Raw genomic sequence first — 21,583 nt, forward strand, 5'->3', positions numbered from 1 at the left:
GTCTGATTTTTTAACCACCCATCCTCCCCCACAACACTTGGGTTCAGACTTCAGTCACCCTTGCTGGGGTCACATGGTACTTTGTCATAAAAAAAGGGTCATAGTGCAATGAAGTATGAGAACCTCTGTATTATAGTGTCTGGATTATGTCCTTTTTTCTGTGCCCAAGCTGTAGCGGGTCTCAGTATGTAACACTGTATAGCACAGGAGGGGAACCTTTCAGGTTAGGGCCACTGAATCAGAGAAGATAAAAGAAAAAAAAAAGTCAGTCGGGGGCCATGTGCAAGTGAAGCAAAAAAAGCCACAACAAATCCTCACTCCAACTGAGAAGGAAAGACACTCCCCACATTCCCTCCTCACACCAGAGCCTAGTGGGGCCTTGGCTAGTAGATTGTGTTCTCCAGACTCACCGGGAGGTTGGAAGGGTGGGGAGAGAGGGAGAGACGAGAGGCTCGAGTGCCAGCATGAGGCTCCCCAATGCTGGGAGGAGCCCTGAGCCTCAGGGGCTGGATGCAACTCCCAGTTTGCCTGCAGTTCCCTACCCTTACCCTACAACTACAGAGCATCTGGCACTCCAGCTATAGAGACATGCTTTCAGCTCATTAAATCACACTGTCTCCACTTTTTAGTTGTTTCAGGAGACTGTTGTCTTTACAACTGTGGCAGAAATACTGACTGTCTCCAGGTTTTTCATCTTTTACTGCATCACTAGTTCTCCAGGAATGCTTCAGCCCTATTAGTGTAGGCTCTACTAGTAAAATCCTGCCCCCCGATGTTACTAGGAGGTTTGTCAGACTTCAAGGCAGGGGACAGGATTTCCCCTACTATTTCTAGAGTGGGCAGCAGGCAGAAGTACTCTGAGGCTGACTAAATTAAGGTACACCCAATGCCAGAGGTACACTCGCACATACCCCCAAACTCTGCCCCTAGCAATAGTTCTCTCTCTCTCCTCCCTCCTCAGTACTTCACCCACACAACTGGAACATAGCTGTTTGGGCAAATGAGTAGGGCCCACTGCCCCCCTTCTCATGGCTCAGTCCTCTGCTGAGGTATTACCAAGGGAGCCACTGTGCAGCAGGTCCCTGAATTAAACATCCCCATTGGCATACACAAGGCAATTCATACCTGTTTCAGCCTCTCTTGCCCTCACATGGCCTAGATGGTGTTTTAAGTTTAGACTGATCATCACCTGCTCCAGGTGCTGGGCTGTGAGGGCCAAGTACATTAATTCAGCACTGGTCTCAAGCTCTTTACACTGGTGTGTCAGAGGGTGAGCAGTTCTGATCATTTAAAGATAGACTAACCAAAAAGACAATATGCAAAGCTTTATTGAGATAGACAACAGTGCTAATATAGTGGAAATGTGGTGTACAAGAGAAACATGTAATGCTTTAGTATTTGGTAAAAGCTTGATCTAAGCAATATTATAACACACTAGTGTCAGTTTCACAGTAATTAGTAACACTTAAGCTGCGCCTTGTTGCAGAGGAAGAATCTCAGTGAATCATGCTAATCTTCCGTTTAACTCCTTCACTGAGCATGGACTAGAGCACCTGCTCCCTGGCCATATCCAAAGCCTTTGGGGCCAAAGTTCTTTGCATAGCAGCCTGAAAAAAAGAAAAAAAAGCGCAACATTTTCAGAAGGACATGCGAGGGTGCCTTCAAGGTACTTGACTTCCTGATCTATTGTACAGGACTGCTCTGCCATCTGCCCACTCCAATGCAGTACTGATGGAAGGATGCTAGATTAACAGAGCATTGAGTGCCACTGAACTATTCTTCAAACAGAAAAACATCAGTAAGGAATATCAGGTCTGTTTCTACTTACCTTTACAGTAAATTTCACCTTCTTTCTCTGTCAGGGTTGTAGATTCTAGACTCTTCCCACACTTGGCACACCGGAAACAGTTTTTGTGCCATGGCTAAGAGAAACAGAGAACATAAGTTATGGTATTTACCAAGTACATTAGGCACAATGAGATAGTGTTGTGCAATGTAAATAGTGAAAAGCTACCAGAATATTTATATGTAAAGCACACAAGGATGCTACTCTATGACTTGCAAAAGCAACCGCTCTTGCGCAAAAACTTGCTGCCTGTCTACACTGGCCGCGTGTTCTTGCGCAAGTAAACTGACGTTCTAATGTATGAAATCAGGGCTTCTTGCGCCAGAACTGACGCTCCCACTCAGGAATAAGCCCTTTTGTGCAACTGTTCTTGTGCAAGAGGCCAGTGTTGAATTTCTTGCACAAGAAAGCCCTATGGTTAAAATGGCCATCAGAGCTTTTTTGCGCAAGAGAGTGTCTACACTGGCATGGATGCTCTTGCGCAAAAGCACATGCCAGTGTAGATGCTCTCTTCTGGAAGAGTTTTTGCACTCTTCTGCAAGAAGCTGCCAGTATAGACATAGCCTATGGCTTTTCTGTTTCTCACTCTAATAATAATAAATAATAATAATAGAGTGACATTAGGGATAGAGACCAGCTCTTAGACTGTAGATGGTTTCAGATGCAAATTAGCAAAGAAATATTAAGATTTGCCTAAAACAATACATTGAGCTTTTGCCAGAATTTATGACTGCAGCTCCAGTCACATGCATTTCCCTTTAAACCCTCCTTCATCTTTATCTTGGTTTAAGACATTGAACTAGTTTGATTAATGGTGTTTTCCATGTTGAGAAGCTGCTATTCTAAGAATTTTGCACCATAGCATTTGGCTTGACTTTTTGGCTAAATATGCTCAAAACAGTTTTGTTTTCAGCCAGCCCTTGCTTGGTGGAGTAGGGAGGGGACACACAATTCGTTTATCAAAATCCTACTTTACCTTTCCAGCTCCTATTACTTTCTCAGCAGCATAAACAGAATCCCCACATCTGGAGCATTTCTCTGCACCTCCAAATTTCTGAGCAAATTTTGAAGTATTTGGACTTGTTGTAGGTCTGTGAGGAGATGGTGTGCTAGAATAAACAGGTCAGATGTACAGTCAGTCTTGTACTCCTATTTATCCTCAGCTGTCCTGAAACTTCTCATGTCACTCCTCTGTCTCCCAACCATGGTTTTGGGGCAGCAGCAGTGGGGTGGAGGCAAGAGCAAAGTGAACTGGGGGCTGCAGTCAGGGCTAGGAGTCAAGGGCTAGGTCAAGCTGAGGGCAGAGCCAGGCTGTGTGGCACTCCCTCCCCACCCCCGAATGTCCTTCCAGACTTCCCTGGTGGCACAACCCCAGTTTGGGGGACCATTGTTCAAAAAAGGAAGAGAATGGGGGTGGGGGGGAGAAGAGGCAGGAATATCTGAACACACAATACACAAGTGTAACCTAAGTGTGTGTATCTGTAGTGACTGCAGACCTAGCCTCACACATTTGTCTTTAAAATCCACCTTCACATTTAATCTTGATTTAAGAGAGGCTGAAGTGGTTTGGTCAATGGTATTTTCCATGCTGAGAAGCTGCTATTTTAAAGGGAATTTTGCATCCTAATTGGCATTTGCCTCCCTGACCCTTGTATTTAGTTAATGGCCGCATGATGTTAAGTTTCCTCCATATCATAGTGCTTCCCAGTTATCCAGAAGATATCAAGACCACAAAGTGGTGTCTAATACTGGACATTGATTTGATGAACAACTGCCTGCATCAGTATGCCAGTTTCTCTCTGAACTTAATTTTAGACTCACTGAACAACCTCTGGAGAATTTACATCTCAACTCTTAAGATCTAGAAGCTGGAATTTTAGAAAGACTGAGCTGTTAACAGTTGAACTTTAGTGGAAGTGGATGTCAGAGGTAAGAATTTCATGACATCATCAGAAGTGTATACTAATTATGTATTTGCTGTTTGGATACTAAACTCCTACTCTGAGCAGGTTCTAACATCTTTAAGTACTTTTACCTGGCCTGCTTTAAAGAACCAATTCTATCACACTTACTACTGGTTGCTATACCTGACGGACTGAAATGCAGTGAGGCACTTCAATTTAGAGCAGGATTAAGTTTTCCATATAGACATTAAATCTCTATACAACTGCAAATCCTCCTTTATTTTAAATCATAACTAGAACACAACCTTGTCAAAGCTTAGTGTATGAGCCTATTAGCTAGTAAGTAGGATTTGAATACTACACAAGCCATGTTTAGTATTCTTTACACTTGCATAGAGCCAGTAACAGCACAACAGGATTTTTAATAATCCAGAGATTAAAAACTTGATCCTAAAGCCCTTGCCCACAGGTAACTGCCACGGAGATCAGTGGAAGCTACATGAGGACGACAGCAGAACAGGCATCATGGGTTCTGTGCATCTTTGATCTGCACAGTGGCTCTACATCAATATTCTGTTCTAGAATACACTGGCATTTTGATGGGTGTTTGGAGCAAACACATAGCTACAAATGCATTTGGCCTTTTACATCCTGCATGAAGAATCTTTAGCATAACATGAAGATCACATACCACCTGTGCATCTTGCAGTTACAGATAGTGAAGAGCAGAACTTACTTGTCATGCTTAATGCCCAGTCTCTCGCCTCTGTCCATGTTGAGTGTGCCTGCTCCTTGGCCATAGCCATAGCCTTTAGGACCATATTTTTTTCCATAGCAGGACTTGCAGTAAACCTCATCGTCATGAATTGCTACAGTTGTGCTGTCTAAGTTTTTCCGACAAACCACTGGGGGGAGGAAAGTTTGAAGGGATCATTTTCAGCCCTAGCACATGCAGTAAACCAAGAAATGTCAAATGCCAGATGTCCTGAGTTTCCCTGGCCACAGTTCTTTCTAATGAACTGTGGAATTGCTGAAAATTAGAGGGAGGCAGCTTCTCTTTTGAATTGGTGAATTATGTGTAGCTTCATAAAGAGGCTCTATTCTCTCCCACCCTCATGGTGCTGACATTTAAAGAATGGAAACTCGCTGTAGTTTGATTAATGAGGCTATAAAAAAACCAGATACTAAAGTCAGCAGTTTCCTTTCTTCCTTCAAGTTACATGAAAACAAGCATCTGTATCAGCGCAGAACCATTTAATTGTCTGACAGTTCCTAGCCCTCTGTTAACATGGACAATCTGCTTCCTCACAGCTTCTTCTGGTTGCCCATTTATCCAAGGTGGATTAATGTTTTTGTAATGCTACTAGTAATACTGGGGTTCTGTTGACTCTTTATAAATGCCACGCTAGAACTGTAAAACCAGGAACCAGATTGCTTTCAGTAGCTGATGATGTAATTATTGGGTATCTTTCTGTTGCAAGTGGTGGAGCCTACTTTTCTGAAGAATGCAGAACTTCATCCTAGCCTTCATTTCTGCTGGAAAAACAGTAACATTTTACCAGGCAAGAAAAAAAGTTAGATGTATTATGCAGATACATCTGGGGACAAAAATTAAGAGACTTGTCCAAGGTTACATCAGTAAGGAATGAAGCTATTTCTGCTTCCCTTTTCTAAACACTACACTTAGTTAAGAGACAAATGCTCTTTGTTCGGTCATAGCATTTTGATGTCTGTATGGGTTGGACTGACAGTCCAACTTACAATCCAGTTTTCTAAGACAGAGGCTAAATCCACACTGGCACTGGACAGCGCTGTAACGGTCTGGCTCAGGGATGTGAAAACAAGTATTTCCCCCCTCCCCCCCCCCAAGAGCAGCAAGTTACCATGCTACAAAGTGCCAGTGTGAGCCAGACTTCAATGTGGAGAGCTGCACTCCCAGCGCTGTTAGCTACATCCCTCGTGGAGGTGGTTTACATAGAGTGCTGGGAGAGCATGTGGTTTAAAGTACTGCCACTGCCTTTTAAGCGTAAACAAAGCCTAAGTTTGAAAAAACTGCAAGAGCTTCAAAGTTCACAGAAACCTTTGTTTATCGCATTGATTCAGTCAGTAGACAGTTGATACATGGCATTTTATAATCATTAGAAGTAATTAATCAGTTTTAAATACACTAAGCCTTTATGTTTAAGCTCAAAAAACTCAACATTACCTTGGCTTCACTCAAGAGTGACTTCTAAACCAGCCACGTTAATAGAAGAAACTTCTGTAAAAACTGAATTTAAGCCAATTGAGCCACAGCCAAATAACTGGCTGTAACTGCTGTAGAGTACCAGGAAAAGGAACATAAACACACCTCTATCCCATCACACACAGATGGGATGTTGCAACTATTAGTGGCAAGCTAATTTGGAAATCTTCCAGTTTGTAACTGTAGTTTCCTATAAACCACATCTGAACTCTAATTCTGACCCCAGAAAGTCAAGGCCAGAAAGCTGGGTAGTAACACTGCATATCTGCAATAAGTACTTTGATTGTGTTAGACTGGCAGCTTGAGAGTTTAAGATGATGACCTCTCTCCCTCCCCCCCCCAAACTAAACAATCTTTCCATCTGGAGAAAAAAAAAAAAGTTAGTTTTGATGCCTGAATAACTTGGAACACTATTCATCTGAAATAATCCACAGCTCCTAGGCCAAGGATTTTAGCTCTGCTACATGTATTAGTGAGAAAGTCAGACAGACTACTGATGTTTTAATATGCTATACAATCTACATGGCCCTGGGTTAAAGAGCCTTTCAAAGGAGAAGTCCTTTGAGTATTCCTTTAGGCCTCATTCTACTTTCCAACGGATTCTGGGCAGAAGCTTGGCTCTGCATAGCGGCATCTCCCCCCCCCCCCCCCCAATTAAATAAATAAATAAATCCAGCCTTCTTGCTGTGCATTTACCTGTTTGAACAGAATACAAGTTTAAGTTTGATTCCTGAACATGCTCATTGCCTTTTACAGACTTACAGTTGCAAAGGAGACCTAGGCTCCGTGTAACAAGTCTCTTTAGGAACTCTCCCATGCCAGTGTATCTGCCAGAGGGGGACAATTTTCCTCAGTGGTTCTGATGAGCTCTCCCTCTACTAACAGAAATGCTCAGGAAGCACAAGGGAAAGTGTGACAAGTTAACCCAAGTCTGACAGCATTCATAGCATTCCTAGGGCACCCCAAAACTAGGCTGCAATCTGGCAGCTTGCACTGCCATTCAGCTTCCCAAATGCCAGTTCAGAGTTTCTATTATGCAACTCCTTGGGAGAAGTTTGTAGAAGAGCACCTTGCTCTTCCATTGTAAGGTGTGACATGCAATAGAGCCACGAATGCTTTTTTGAAGAGAGTTTGCATTACACAAAAAGCAACGTATGAGGAATTCTTACTGCAGAGAAAGCAGCATCTGTGGAAGCTCCTCCCATCACATTGAACCTCCTCAGCATGGTAGACTATTCGTCCACAGGCACCACATTTGTTACCTCCTCCCCAGTTCGGCATCTTGACTCTGTAGAAGATACACTAGCAGTTAGAGACAGCAGTTAGAGACAGAGACAGCAGTTAGAGACAGAGATTGAGAACTGCACCTGTTAACAATTCTGTGAGCAAAGAGTCAACAACAAAGAAGCCTGTGAGCTAGGAACTGTAGTCGCCTATTTACTACAATGCTATTGTTCTGCCTCATTTTTGGCTGTTTTGAGTCTAGCTCTATTTAAAAAAAAAAAAGCAAAGTAGTCAGATTGTGACAACACATTCTACATCCCAGATGGGATTCATGGGATCAAATAGTTCACATGCTCATCTCTAATGCTGCAGGAGTAAAACTTAGGGCAAGAGATCTTTAGAAGATTTGGGTTCCTATTGTTGTATACATGATGGTTTGGTGCATTAACCGAAGACATGGAAAGAACATATTTGTCTTCCCAAAACCTTATTTTACATTCCCTGTTCAGGATTCTTCAAGTTGCATGAATTTGATACGCACAAAGTTGCATGGATAATGGCTTTACTGTACCTTGAATGAACACCCTCCCAGATGGATGTAATTTCAGTTTCTATGCTTCATTAATCTTGTGCCTCTCCTCTGATGGAAGCCAAGCAATTGTGCCAACAGTGGGATTTTGTTTTTCTGCAGAGACTATGCCATTTTCCAAGGCATAGGCCACAAATTGCCTCACTAGAGAGCAATTCCCTATGCTAAGGGCCATATTTTTCTGAAGTTGAGTGGTTACTGAGGTTTGTTTCGGAGGCATCTTCATGACACAAGATCTCAACTTCACCCAACAGGTATGTGTAGTGAGCCTAACTATTCAAAGTGGGAATTATGTGTAAGAAAATGGCTGACAATCCCAAGCATATAGGCCCCAGTGGGCCAGTCCTTACTCCACCTTGGTTCTGCAGCCTGCTGGAGACATTAGCTGAAGAATCCTCCATGGTGCTTTGAGCACAGGCATGTATTCGGCACGGTTCACCCCGTTCCCAACACTTGCCCCTTCTGTGGCAGGAGGGAGACCCTGGTGCACGTCTATCTCGATTGTGCCAGCTTACTCTTTTGGCTCCTCCAGAACCTCTGGTTAGGTTCTGGCTGCACTTCTCCCCTCACCTATCAATTCATGCACACACCATCATGGCCCCACAGAGTCATGGGACCTCCTTGTTAACATGCTCCTGGGTATAACCATTTAGAAGACCAGGGAAAAGAGGCTGGCTGAAGGAGGGGCCTGCGACTGTGGGGCCTATTTCTGTTCCTGTATTGGTTCACACATCCAGGCAGAGTTCCACTGGCGGCATCCACTGGCCCTCAAACCCTCTGAGGGACAGTGGGTGCTGTCCAGGATTCTCTGCTTCATGTCCCCGTCCAGTTCCCTTGTTGTAGCCCTTCAACCTCCACACCTGCCCCTTTTCCCTCCCCTTAATTTGTCCCCTGTAAACATTTGGTATTTTGGTTTCTGTGGGTCCTCCCCATAGGCTGGGGGGAGGGGAGGAGGTCCTTTAGATGTGGGCATGCTTACACCAGCCCACCTCCCAAACTCCAATAGGACAAGCATATAGTGTTCTCTTGTCCTGTTCTAAGCTGTAGTAAAATGTAGGAACATCATTGCAGTTACTTGTTTGATACTTAAATATTTGTTAGAGACTCCACCTCCACCCCTTACAGCCATAAAGAGGTAAGTTAGTGCTGCTAGGATGGCACTTCTAGGAATGCCAAAAGCTAACTGCTGAAAACATTTCTCATTGAGACAGAAGAGCACTGCGACTAAGGGAGACAGTTGGAGACCTGTGGAACAAATGGATATTGTTTCCTCAAATGAGACTGTTGTCTGGAAAATTACATTTAATCAAGATACTCGTAATCAAGACATTGTTAATTCTCTCACTACAGTAGCACTTTAGAAAGCAGAGTTAAAGTCAGGTTAAGATAAAACAATCAGCTGTTTCATTGTGCCTCTTCCCTCACTATCATTTTTTGAACAAGAGCCAAAGTTAGATTGCAAGCTCTTTGGGACAGGGACCATAACTGTATACTGACTAACACAATGGAGTCCCAGTAGTTTTTTAAATGCAGAGTCAGAATTCCACCAATGTTGTAATTTTGCAACAAGGATGTTAGCTGTGTGTAAATATTGCAGCACCAATATGGAACATTTACAGAGTCACAAGGGCTACCTAACTACTCCTGAAGCCTTTGAAAAGTTCTGTGCTACTCAGAAATAGACATGGAGGGGGAAGGAAAAGGGGGGGGGGAGAAATTAGGTGTTTTTCATACCTGAGCCACACAGTGCATGCTATAAAGTACCAGTGCAGACTTGGCCAGAGTCACTATCTTTGGGAGACCATATTGTATCAAACATATGCATGGCTTACATATCTTTGTAGACAAAGGACTGCAGACTTTCCCTGTGGTCAGGATTATCACAGCCCCTTCAGAAACTGAAAACAATGCAGGGAATGGTGGGGATGATTGCACAGAGGTTATAAATAGGGATGTGAAGTTAACTGTGTACACAGTTAACCAATGAGCCTGAGCTCATTGGTTAATCTTCAGTTACATGCAGGCTCCCGGTATGCATGGGAAGCTGGATTTTACCCTGCGCCCACCCCACCCACGCTGCTGCCTGTGATGCAGAGGCAGCAGTGAAGGGGCCAGGAGGAGCTGCCTGTCACCCTGCATGTAACTGCTGAAAATCTCAGTAGTCAGTTATGGATGTTAAATTTCGATTCATTGGCTAATCGAAGTCAATGCAAGTTACGTCCACTATTCTATTAGTTGAGAAGGGTGCTTCCACCTTTGAAGTGTAGCAATAGCCCCAGGGCTGTTGCTACATTTCAAATGCAAAAAGTGTTGTGGGAGCACAGGGGCCAGCAGAGGACTCAAGCAGTCCCCCACTGCTCCATGCTCCCTAGGGTGTTTCAAAGAAGCAGTGCTGCATGGAGCCTGGGATCAGTGGGGAAGTTCCCAGCTGACTTCAGGGTCCAAGCTAGGGATGTAATAGTGTAGTTGATTAATCAATTAGCAAGAGCGGATAGGTTAATGCTATAGACTACACGTATTTCCCCCTCTGCCCCACCAGTAATTTTTAGTGTAGGCTGGCCAGCAGCCTGGCTCACTCCTGGCTCATGCTGAGTCTAGAACCTACCCTGCTGCAACTTTACATTTAAAGAGTATTAGGAGCCACATGGGCAGGCAGCCAAGCTCAGTTCCGGCTCATGCTGATTCTGGGAGCTCAGGTGTTCCCCTAGACAGGATGCTGCCACCCGCACTGCTGCTTCTTTATCAGAGGCAGCAGCACTGGGCAACAGGCAGCCTGTCTGCAAGGGGAACTGGTTTTTAAACTGACTCCCCTCACAGACCATCTCTTGCCTGGCAGGAGTGGCACGAGGCTCCTCGGGAGTGAAGCAGTGCACTGGCTGCTGGCCCCACCCCTGGGGACTATAGAATAGTCAACTAACCGATAAAAATTCATGAGGCTACTTGACTACTCAATTAACTGAGATTTAACATCCCTAGTCCACACAGTGCTGCCGCTTTGAAATGCCAAGTGCAACCTGGGCCAGCTGGGAGTTCCCATCTGGTCCCAGGCTGCACACAGCATTTCAAAGCAGCAGCAACATGTGGACTCCGGGATATGGCCCTGGACTCCACACCGTGCTGCCACTTTGAAGCACTCCCTCTCTCCCTCCCCCCGCTGCCTCTTTCTGATAGAGGCAGCAAGGGGGGGGGGGGGAGAAAGAAGAGGAGGTGACTAGTCAACTATCCTGTCGACTATACGATAAGCATTTAATTGTCGACTAGTCGTTCACATCCCTAGTCACAGCTACTTGCACCAGCAGCACAGGGCAGCAGCTGGCTTCCCAGGAGCCAATACTCATCCGGAGAAAGCTTTTAAGCTGGCTTCCAGAGTGCATTGTCTCCTGCCTGCAAGCCCGCTCCCAGGGAGCTGACTGCTGCCCCTGATACATAGGCAGCAGCGCAGAGTAGCAGGGAGGCTCCCCAGGAGCAGGGCAGGAGCCTTTGTGTAACCGTGAACATTAACCAGTAAGTCCAGGTTAAATACTTAACCAATAACATGGTTATACTGCCACATCCCTTCTTTAGGATAAAATGGACTGAGCCTGCACTGACCCAGGGTCTTTATTTTGGTTCCTGATCTACAGACCAGATCAGAACTTTAACTGTGCGGAAAACCCAGTGGTGGGCTTTGAAGGACTGATACCTAACAAGAGTCCCAGACAGACATGGGGATGACCTTTGGTAGGCTTTAACACGAGTTTAGATTATTATATGCTTTTGCTAAGGTTTTTACTAAAAGAGCAAGTGGGCTTGCTGAGAAGAAGCTGTGTGGTAACAGATCACCTCTGGATATACAGTGTTCACAGTCCTCAGAGAATGCCAAGAACAAGCACTGGCCTTTTAGGCATGCTGGCTTGCTTGGGAGCTCAGTGTGTTGATCAGAGAGCTGTGCAGTCTACAAAAATAAATAAATCCAGACAGGACAGAGATGCAGGTCTCTGCCCAGGAGAGAGAAGGGCTGGGAGGTGGGAACCTTTAAATGGGTGCTCTTGGGAGGGATCACAGAAAGGAAATACAGGTGCTGTTACCCTGAAATGGTGACACTGTGCCCCTCAAAGGAATGTTGCTAAGGAACTGCTAAGAGACCTTTGCTCAAGAGAGGAAAAAAATCCCAGCTACTAGTGGAATGTGGGAAAACAAGATTAACTGATTAACTCAAATTGGGTCACTTTAAGTGAATTCCTAAGCAGAGGTTTACAGAACAGTTCCATTTAACAGAGAAGTGGCTTAGTACCTGTTCCATTTATGGTGGTGAGAGACACATTAATTTAATTCCAGAAATATTTCTTTGTGCAACTTTTCCAAGAGCTTGGCACTATTACTTCTCAATGGGATGGCAATAACTAATATTCTAAGCAGGCTAGTAAGATTTGTTTTATGACACCACTGTTTGTCATTCTTGGCATTACTGTGGAGTCTACAAATTAAGATTCCATTTCTTTTATTCGAGTGCTTGGCTGTGCTACCACACAGCAGCTGACATCAATCATGGCAAACTGAGTCCTCTGAAAGATGGATATAGGCTGCATTCCTCTTCCAAACTCTTGTGCACTAACTGCAGAGTGAAGGAGGGGACTCCTTCCCACTTCATATGCCTTCAGAACAGAGCAAGTCAAAATTGTGTTTATTAAATAAGCTTCTTTCTTGTGCCTTGTAACCGTGCCAAACCCCTGTGGGGCCCTGACCGGCCTTTTGCTTTTCACATTTCAACCCTTGTATATACCCATTTAATTGCATATTCCTTCCTTCCTTCTTGTAAAAAGGACAGCCTCAGTGATGGGGTACAGGGATTGTAAACTAGGTTCATAACCTTCCTGGGAGAGCTGATTAATCTGCCCCATCTCTTTGTTCCCCATTTGTAAAATAGGGATAGCACTGACATTCCTCAGAGTCACTGAGAGGATATAATCTATTGTGAATTACAAGATACAGATACTACAGTAAAACCTGTGTTATCCAGAATTTTCAGAAAACTGGCACGACCTAATCCAGTATGCATGGGGATATCAGGGGAAGAAGGGGACGGAAGCCATACAGGGCCTACCAGGGGGAGCAGTGTTGTGTGGGCCAGGATGTGGCCTGTTAGGGAGGGCCATGAGCCCTGTGGCAGGTTAGGATACAGCCTGGTGAGGTGGGTGGAAGCTGGGGGGCAGAGATGGTGGGGGCAGCCGGAGCAGCTGTTCATCCCTCCCCCAAGTACGTGCTGCACATCTGGCTTAAAGCACCAGTTTCCTTCCCTCTTCTTCCCCCCCTCACCCCCAAACTTAGAAATATGCTGGTTTCTAAAGTTTTCTGGCCAATTTAAGTGCCGGATAGCACAGGTTTTACCGTACTTTCATAAAGGCCATATAAGTACCTGGACTGAATTTAAATGAAGTCACAATTTGATGTTGACTAAGGTAGCTGTGGGCAACCTGCAGCCCATCAGGGTTCCACATCTGACCCACAAGATATTTTGTTAACTGTTGCCCACATGCAAGGTGGCCAGATTCTTTTGGTTTCCATCTGCGTAGTTTTCTCCTCACCAGTAATACTAAAGTAACACAAATCAAGGACATGTGAAGTGAGGTGCATGCTGATTGCACACATTGACTGCGAGAGCTGTGTACTCCTTTTGCATCCAAAGCACCACTATGGTTCAATCAGCACATCCCACAAATTCTAGGTTTGCAAACGCAGTTAACAGAACTGCCCTCTTCTGGGAGTCCCCCTTGGTTACGACAATCTTGTGGCTGACTGATATGAAGGAGGGCCCACTCACTAGTCTAGGTTGCCCCCTGCAGCCCTAATGCCTTTCAAACTTCAGTAAAGGTAGTGCTTCAAGAAGGTGGGTGCCCCGAGGAAATAAAGACCAAGTGTCCTTCCCTTTAACATTTCCATAGGAGCTTCTACAGCAGCAATAGCAACATTCCTTGAGCTATCCTCACAAGTCATTCCCTTGCAATGGAGATCAGACCACAGACGTCAGCGAGAAGCAGTCTGGTGATCAGTTCTTCATATAGTACCAAAGTGTGGTCAGATAGCTGGAGAACACTAAGTCATCCTGCCCTAAAGATCAATTCTCTCCTTCTTAAGAAGGAAGATAGTATGTGTTCTATCTACACTGTTCCAATAGGAGCAGTACTACGTATTAGAACCCCACAGGTAAAAAAAACAAGGGTTCTGATTTCAGTTCTTAGAAGGGTACTGAGGACGCACTGGTTCATGAAAGCTGCTTAGAGAACTTGATAAGCCTCCTGCTAGCTCAGGCAGGCCTCTAATGAAATCAAGAGCCACTGATGTGGTACTAAGTTTTCCAGAGATTTGTACCATTGGTACCCTATAATTTTGAACTATTTTGTTTTCATGAGTTCTTGGCAGCCACATTAGAGAAGTGTATACCTGAACTTCCAGCAAGTGATTGCCAAGAGGTACTCAGTGCTATGCCCTGCACTAGGGATGTGAAAGAGTAACTGTTTCTGGTTAACTGGTGGGGGTCTGAGCACCTTCCCACCAGCTGCGGTAAGGGGGTTGCTCCAGCCCCAAAAGCTCCCTGATCGATGGAGTGCTCCAGCCTGGCCAGAGCAGCCTCTGTTTGTGGCAGGCCCAAGCATGCAGCAGACAATGGCCTCTCCAGCTTAGAGATTAGGGTTTCCAGGTGTCCGGCATTCACCCAGACAGTCTGGTATTTTTGCCTCCTGTCCGGTAAAATTCAGAAAATACTGGACACCTAAGATGTCCGGTATTTTCCGATTTTTTTCCCCAGCCAGGAAGCGAAAATGCCAGGCACCTGGTAACCCTACAAACACTCAGCACCTGGCCTCCCGACCCCATGCTTACCTTGTTCCGCAAGGCTGCCGGCACAAAATGGCTGCCAGCAAAAAAGACCAAGGGGAAGCAATGACTCCCCTGGGTCTTAGTGCTCAACCGCTGCCCTGTTCCTATCCCTGCACTCACTCTTAAAGGAGGGGACATGCTGTTTTATTTTTATTTTTGCTTAAGTCTTGGAGTCCCTTTTATTTTGCTCAACAATCCCCCCTTTTTTCTCTTCAACAATTTTTTCCCAGGTTTTTTTTGGGGGGCCCTCAATATTTTTGTTTCAACCATCTGGCAACCCTATCTCCAGCCCAGCCATACTCTAGCCCAGGGGTCTCCAAACTTTTCAGCCCGAGGGCCGCATTAACTATCAAACAGCAGTTCGGGGGCCGACTACACACTTGAGGTCCAAATAAAAAACAATCAAAACATGAATGTTGTTTTTAATTATTTATTTAATATTATTTTATTCAGTTATTATTTAATAACACATTGATACACTACACATGAACACCTGTATTAGTGTGAATGGTGAAATTGTTTCCTGGATGCCAAAATAGCAGACATTTCTGGCTTTAGATTTGTTGTCCCTAACTCAACAGTGACCTGAGATTATCATCGGACAAGTTTGTTCTCAAATTGTTCTTCACGTATTTCATTCTTGAAAATGTTTTTTCACACAGGTATGTTGTTCCAAAGATTGAAAGGTACCTTGATGCAAAAGTTTTTTCCGTAGACAAAAAGGTCTCCACGGGCCGGATGAGAGGGCCTCGCGGGCCGCATCCGGCCCGCGGGCTGTAGTTTGGAGACCCCTGCTCTAGCCTCTCCTTTAATTGGTTAAACACTACATTTTACTGGTTAACCAATTAAATGAGATGTTACATCCCTACCCTGCACTTCTGGTCAGAATGGTGTGGTTATTTACTCCACATTGAAAGCCATCACTATACTACATCCCTCCTATTCCCCAGTTCTGTATTACGGGAACACAGTGTTCAGACAGCATTTGCTAGTATTCAGAAAGTGTTTGTTTTTTTTTTTAATAAATATAATGCAAGTGTTTTGAGAGGTTTCATTCTACTTTTTAAAATAAGGTTTTAAAAAGAATTGTTTGCCCTTGCTCAGTGATTGTTCTAGGAACCAGCTGTCCTAGTGTTGGGCAAGAGTTCCGTAGGCACCTAACCTTACAGCTTTGGTTCTTATTGAAGACTAGACTTGTGGGTTTTTTTGCATTTAAACATGCACAGTGTGGAGTCACATAAAGGGCATATTGCCTAAGGGACAGTCTGGGGGGGGAGGGGACGCCAACTTTCACACTTCAAAAGCTTCAGCCATGGTAAGGGCTCAATGTAGCTAGTGAAGGACATAGGAGGTAAAAAAAAAAAAAAAAATCTATAGACTTTTTTTAGCTAGAATGGTGAATAGGCAATATGTTAAACATGTGGAAAAGTGCTAAGCCATATTCCCATGCAATGCAAAGGGATCAATACAGTGGGGCTGCCTCAAACATCTGGGGCACCCTGCATTTAGGTGCCACACCCTCTTTGCTATCAAAAGCGGGTACACTCAACAGGAAGTACCTGCATAGAGTGATGCCTCCCAGACAGTTCCTCATCCAGGAACCTTATACATCATCTACACATTAAAAGTAACCGTTGGAGTTTCCACAGAATAGAATCAAAACGCCAATGTTTAAGAGCCAGCCAGAAGCAGAGAAGCTATAAAATTAAAGCAACAGGAACTTACGGAGTGAAGCTATTCCCATGCACTTAATATTTTACATAGAACAGCATGAAATGTTCTCTTAATGGAACTGTTCGTGACCAAGTTATTTTCACAACCTAACTGCAAGCTAACTGTTGCTGGGTTTTGGAGTCCTGGTCCCCAGGAAAATGCAACATTTCTATACTTTAGTTTCTTTTGCTTAGCTGTGCTCCCTCCCTCCTCTCCCCCCAATATTTTCCCTTTGAATATTTGCCCCACTTCTCAAACTAGTTGGGTTAACAAGCATGTAGACACTAGCATGATCACCACAATACTGCCCTGTAAGCATGAACTAGTACAGTGTACCCAACCTGTGATCTGTGGACCCCTGGTGGTCCACAATGGTACTGTAGGAGGAGGGGCGGGAGTCCATGGAAAGTTTAAAAGTAACTATCAGGCTGATGTGGGACTGGGTCTTTCCGCCAGGTGATTCTCGCCCAGGCTCGCAGTTCATGAACATCCATCCTCTTGCCACCAGCTGTGCTGCTGTTTATGCTCCAGCCCTCTCCCCCTCCCAGTGCTGTGGTGGGCCGATCCTTTTCTTTTCCTTTTCTCTTAAGTCTCCATGCCCATCCAACGGTAGAGTGCTGGTGCAGAAGCTGGGCCGCAAGAGCCCCCCTTCGCTGTATCCTCCATGGATAGGCAGGAGGATAGAGGGGGCAGGAGCTGAGGAAGCAGCTCAGGCCAAGGGATGTGCTGGCCACTGCTTCATTTGACCCAGAACGGCAAATGCAGGGACTGGGAGCTGACAGGTTCCAAGTCTGCAGACACTCCATGTGGATAAAAAGTTCCAGTAGCTGGCCCTGCTGGGCTAGAAAGTGACCCTGGGAAGTGTTGCAGACTCTGCTGGGACATTTGTTTGCTTGCAGAGTCTGAGTTTGCTTGCTGACACAGAGCCTCTCCGTGCCCATTGGCTGGGAACAACAGCCGCCATTGGGAGCGGAGAGGCTCCATGCCCTGCAGTCTGCACATTCCTCAGCCTGTGCTGAAGCTGGCAAGCTGTGACTATCCTCTGGAGTCGGCTTATAAATGCGTCAGTCACTTTTTACCATTTTTTCTTTTTTTAAAATGATCACGTTACATGAATACGTCACCCAGCTCTAACCATCCAAAAGCTATGAGAGTGGTGGGAAGGGTTTAGTTGGGCCACTAGCAAAAATGGATTGGCGGATCCAATACAATTTTGTTTGGTAAATATCTAGCACCTCAAAGTTACATTTCAACTTGGACATTCTGCATTCTCTCAATACTACAATATTTGTTTAGATAACATGATTATACATTGCAAATGATTATCAAGTAATGGAATGTTTGAAAATAGCTATACTGTTTGGGGGGGTCTAAAATTCTAGTAGATTAAAAAGGGGGCTGGCTGTATGCTCAAAAAGGCTGGGAACCATTGCACTAGTACAAGCTCCCCATGGCACACCCAACGAACGTGCTAACTAGTAAACAGATAATGGTCAATAGCTGTTTGGAATCCTGTTGAGAAAAGCATGGCAAAATTAGCATGCTCTCTGAACTAATGGAGATTCACCCATCATACGCTCCATAATGCAAGTAACTGTGGGTTCACAACATTCTCTATCATTCTACAGGACAAGAGCACTGTCTTCTGCCCAAGCCCTGCAAATATTTTCACTGAGCACAAGGAGCTGGTTCAACCATTGTCATGGAACCTAACAAATTGGCAAAAGTTTCAGGGGGGTAGCCATGTTAGTCTGTAACTTGGGGGGGGGGGGAAACAAAAACAAAAAGACACCTTCAGAAAACAGCAAACAGTCCTGTAGCATCTTAGAGACTAACAAAAAATATAGCTGTATCATGAGCTTTCATGGGCACAACCCATTTCAGACTGGCAGATTTTGACACTTGGGGGACACAAAAGCTTAACTACACTGTCTCAAAAAGCTGTCTCACCTTTGATCCTGAAAAAAGTTGTACTGCTTTTAGATTTTTTTTTTAAAGCATCAGGAAAAAACTAATTGTATGGTGCTTTCCAGGGCTTGTTTTGTGACATACAGCCTGGTATTGTACAGCCTGGTATGCAATACCGGCACCTCCAGTCAGAGCTCAACACCTTTTCCCCTGGAGTACCAGCACTTTTTTTTTTTAAAACGACAAAAAAAAAAAAAGCACTGATGCTTTTATAGAATGGCAACCTAGAATAGGGAAATAATTGTTTACTACTTAGTGTTTAGAAGTGTTTTGTATTTACAGTTTCCACTGGAAAGCTGCTCTAGCATGAGATGCCTATCTCTCTTCTCTGCCCCCCCCCCCCCAAAAAAAACAAACAAAAAACAAACACACAAGTTCTTTAGAGCAGGAACAGTCTTGCTCAGCACGGTCAGCATTAATAATTACATAATCAAGTTTTGCCTGCTGTGTACTTTAATTTCTGGAAGTAAACCTTTTTCAGAGAAGTGAGCCCTTGCTTATGAAGACAGCTAATTTGAAAACATCTTTCAAGATACTAATCCTACTGGACTAACTTTCCTAGTGGCTTTAATGAGAGACCACACCAAGCCTTTCCAAAATTGGGTACTGTGTAACCATTGTCACAAAGAGATCCACTGAAAATGAAAGTTTTGGCAAGGAACATAAAGAAGCAAGCTGCAAATGCTAGTGCACGCTCATTCACTCTAGCAGAACCTGAAGTCACGACCTGACCGGTCAACCACACACCTCATTTGGAACTGAAAGTCCTCCGTGAGGCAGCAGCGGAGACCAAGAGTGGGGGAAGTGAACAGCACTGTGTTAAGCAAACAACAAAAAAGGGGTGGGGGAAAAGAGGGAGACTTAAATATTAACATAAAGAAACTTTTATGCTTGTTTTGTTTAAAGTGAGATGGTTAAAAGCAGCTTTTCTCTTCTGCATGGTGACGTTTCCAAGCTGTATTTAAGTCAACGATCAGTTGTAAACTTTCAAACACGCCATAATGTTTTGTTCAGCGTTACCAACAACCTCCATTCCCAAGGCATTCGTAACAGATTCTGCTGCCTAAGCTTCTTTTCCACAGATAGCAAATGAATTAATTCATACGCTTGTGTTTGGAACTTAGGTATGTTAGCCCACTCATCTCTTCAGTTATCTCAAGCTTCAAAATGTAAACCCTCCAGATGGACTACTCCTGCAAGCAAGGTGGGCACTGATTCTGCATTTACAACACTACCATTACTTCCAACAGAAACTGCCAGCTAATTAATGTAGCTAATTAAATGGCATATAGGATTAATACTTAAAGCATCGAAAAGTAGCCATCTAGTCGATCCAAAAAGACATGCATCAGGCTCAAGGCGTTTCTAGCAAGCTACTAATTAGCCAAGCATGTACAGACAGCTCCATTATTGAACCAATAGTCAGGAAATTAATTTGGCGGAGGAGACAAATAAATGCATCTTTTCCTAGTTAAGCCAATGGCGATGGTAGAAACGGGGGGGGGGGGCGCGGAGGGAAGACACTTACTCAAGAGTCCTTTGAGACAACAGCACCCACCCAGCCACCCCCAGGTGCAGGTGCTACTGTGGCAGCATTAGGCGGAGAAGGTCACGTCACACACTCACTGCCAGTTTAGCGCCCTGCCTAATCACTCCAGGTGCCTGTGCTGGGGGGCTGGATGCCGGCTCCCCCCCCCCCCCCCGGACGCACCACCCCAAGGAGACACCGCAGCCAAGAGGCAGCAGCGTCCCGCGGACAGCCCCACAGCCCGCCCGGATGGGAGCAGGCAGGGCCCGTACACGGTGCGGCTACTTTCGTGTGAGCCCTGACGCTTCCCCCCCCCCCAGACCGGTAGCCGCAGCCTTGCCCTGCACGCCCAGCCCCTGACTGGGCGCGGAGCCGGGGCAGACTGCAGCGGGCGGGATTAACGCCGCGACGCGCCTGGGCTCCTGCTCGCCGCCCGGGAGTGCGCGGGAAACCCGCCACATGCCCCGCGCAGCGCCCGGGGCCAGCGCATCTCCCCGCTCGGCGGGGCCCCGGAGACTCACCGCGGCGCAGGGCACTCTCCGCTCAAGGGACGCGGCCAGACTCGCTCGCAGCAGCCGCTAGGGCGGCCCCGGCGCCTGTTTAAAGGTCCCAGCGCGGCCGGGGCGGAGCTAGAGCGGGGAGCCCGGCCCCACACGCCGCCCCGGCCAGCCCCCGCTCCCAGCCAGCAGCACTATTTGAAACCCGAGGTTTCAGCTCAACCCCCGAGGTGGGGCAGAAGCCTGGAGGCCGGGCAGGCAGTGCCGGCGGGGGAGCTAGATCTCAAACCTCAGCAGCCCGGCTACGGTTGTGTTGTATTGTAAGGCAGCGCATGGCGCGGGTGTAGGTAGCTTTGGAGAGGGGCCTTGATTCCCCGCCTTCCTCCCCCTTCCCTTTTCTCCCCACTCCCACCCCAGGGCTGTGCCAGACAGCTGAGCATGACTAGCTGGTCTGAGACTGACTGTCGCCTACAAGTGCAAATCGGAGTGACCACAATAAACCAATGTCAGATTGCACGTTTCGCTCTGCTTTTCTTTCTCCATTGTAAGCATCTGGAGAAAGTGTTTCGGGCGCCGTTAGAACTGATCCTTCAGCACCCACTTCAGAGGATGGTGGTAGTAAGATAGTGGACATCTAAAAAGAGCCTGAACGCAGACAATCTGTCTAGCAGAAAACCCCTATTTATTTATTTTGAGAAATATATGTGTTTTTAGGGAGAAAATAATTGTGTGAGCAGCACTTTTCTGCACTTGGAAGTCAGTATCCTATAAGAAAGCTCATCATCCAATAAACCATCTTGTTAGTCTTTAAAGTGCTACATAGTCCTGTCTTTTGTTTCTATACCCTCTTGTTACTGAAGAGAGTTTTCTAATAAAACAAAGAAGCTTACATTTCTACTACACCTTTCATCGGAAAGGATCCAAAGGTGTTTTATAAAATGCATATGGCCACGGATCACTTCACCCACCTTTTGAAATGCAGTCACTTCTGGAGCAGAATGTAGCCTCTGAGTTACAGGATGGACTAGAAGTGAAAAATCCTCTGCAATAATTATATAGAAAAGTACATATCCAAGTTACAACTTAACCATAGCTAAAAAAACAAACTCTTGCACAAATGCGAAAGGATTTTTAATGACCACAAGTGGACATAGTTTCCTACTTATATTGGATCTGAAGGATGGTGCCTCTCAGCACAGCAACCCAAAATATCA

At 45.4% G+C, this 21,583-nt stretch overlaps 1 protein-coding gene across 2 annotated transcripts; it reads right to left on the bottom strand.

The window, feature by feature from the left end:
* Positions 1-1,310: 1,310 nt before the first annotated feature.
* On the bottom strand, positions 1,311-20,555 carry CSRP2 (cysteine and glycine rich protein 2). Of its 2 annotated transcripts, none has more exons than XM_006118497.5 (6): positions 20,413-20,555; positions 7,165-7,283; positions 4,487-4,655; positions 2,823-2,955; positions 1,829-1,922; positions 1,311-1,607 (listed from the first exon to the last, which is right to left on the bottom strand). In XM_006118497.5, the coding sequence occupies exons 2-6, from the start codon at positions 7,274-7,276 to the stop codon at positions 1,531-1,533; spliced, it is 585 nt and encodes a 194-aa protein (XP_006118559.1). In that variant the 5' UTR covers positions 7,277-7,283; positions 20,413-20,555; the 3' UTR covers positions 1,311-1,530. The 2 variants fall into 2 exon arrangements, with proteins under 2 accessions (XP_006118559.1, XP_006118560.1); XM_006118498.5 differs by having other exon boundaries at positions 20,394-20,549.
* Positions 20,556-21,583: the final 1,028 nt, after the last annotated feature.

This window comes from Pelodiscus sinensis, chromosome 1 (genome assembly GCF_052426305.1).
Source record: "Pelodiscus sinensis isolate ZL-2025 chromosome 1, ASM5242630v1, whole genome shotgun sequence".
Classification (NCBI taxonomy): Eukaryota; Metazoa; Chordata; order Testudines; family Trionychidae; genus Pelodiscus; species Pelodiscus sinensis.

Bases quoted from the DNA above. Each gene is read 5' to 3' on its own strand.
- CSRP2 (XM_006118497.5), bottom strand. From the start codon at position 7,276: ATGCCGAACTGGGGAGGAGGTAACAAATGTGGTGCCTGTGGACGAATA. The intron at 1,923-2,822 runs GTAAAGTAGGAT...TGTTTCTCTTAG, and splicing joins AAGTAATAGGAGCTGGAAAG to CCATGGCACAAAAACTGTTT. The intron at 1,608-1,828 runs GTAAGTAGAAAC...TCTTTTTTTCAG, and splicing joins AGGTGAAATTTACTGTAAAG to GCTGCTATGCAAAGAACTTT.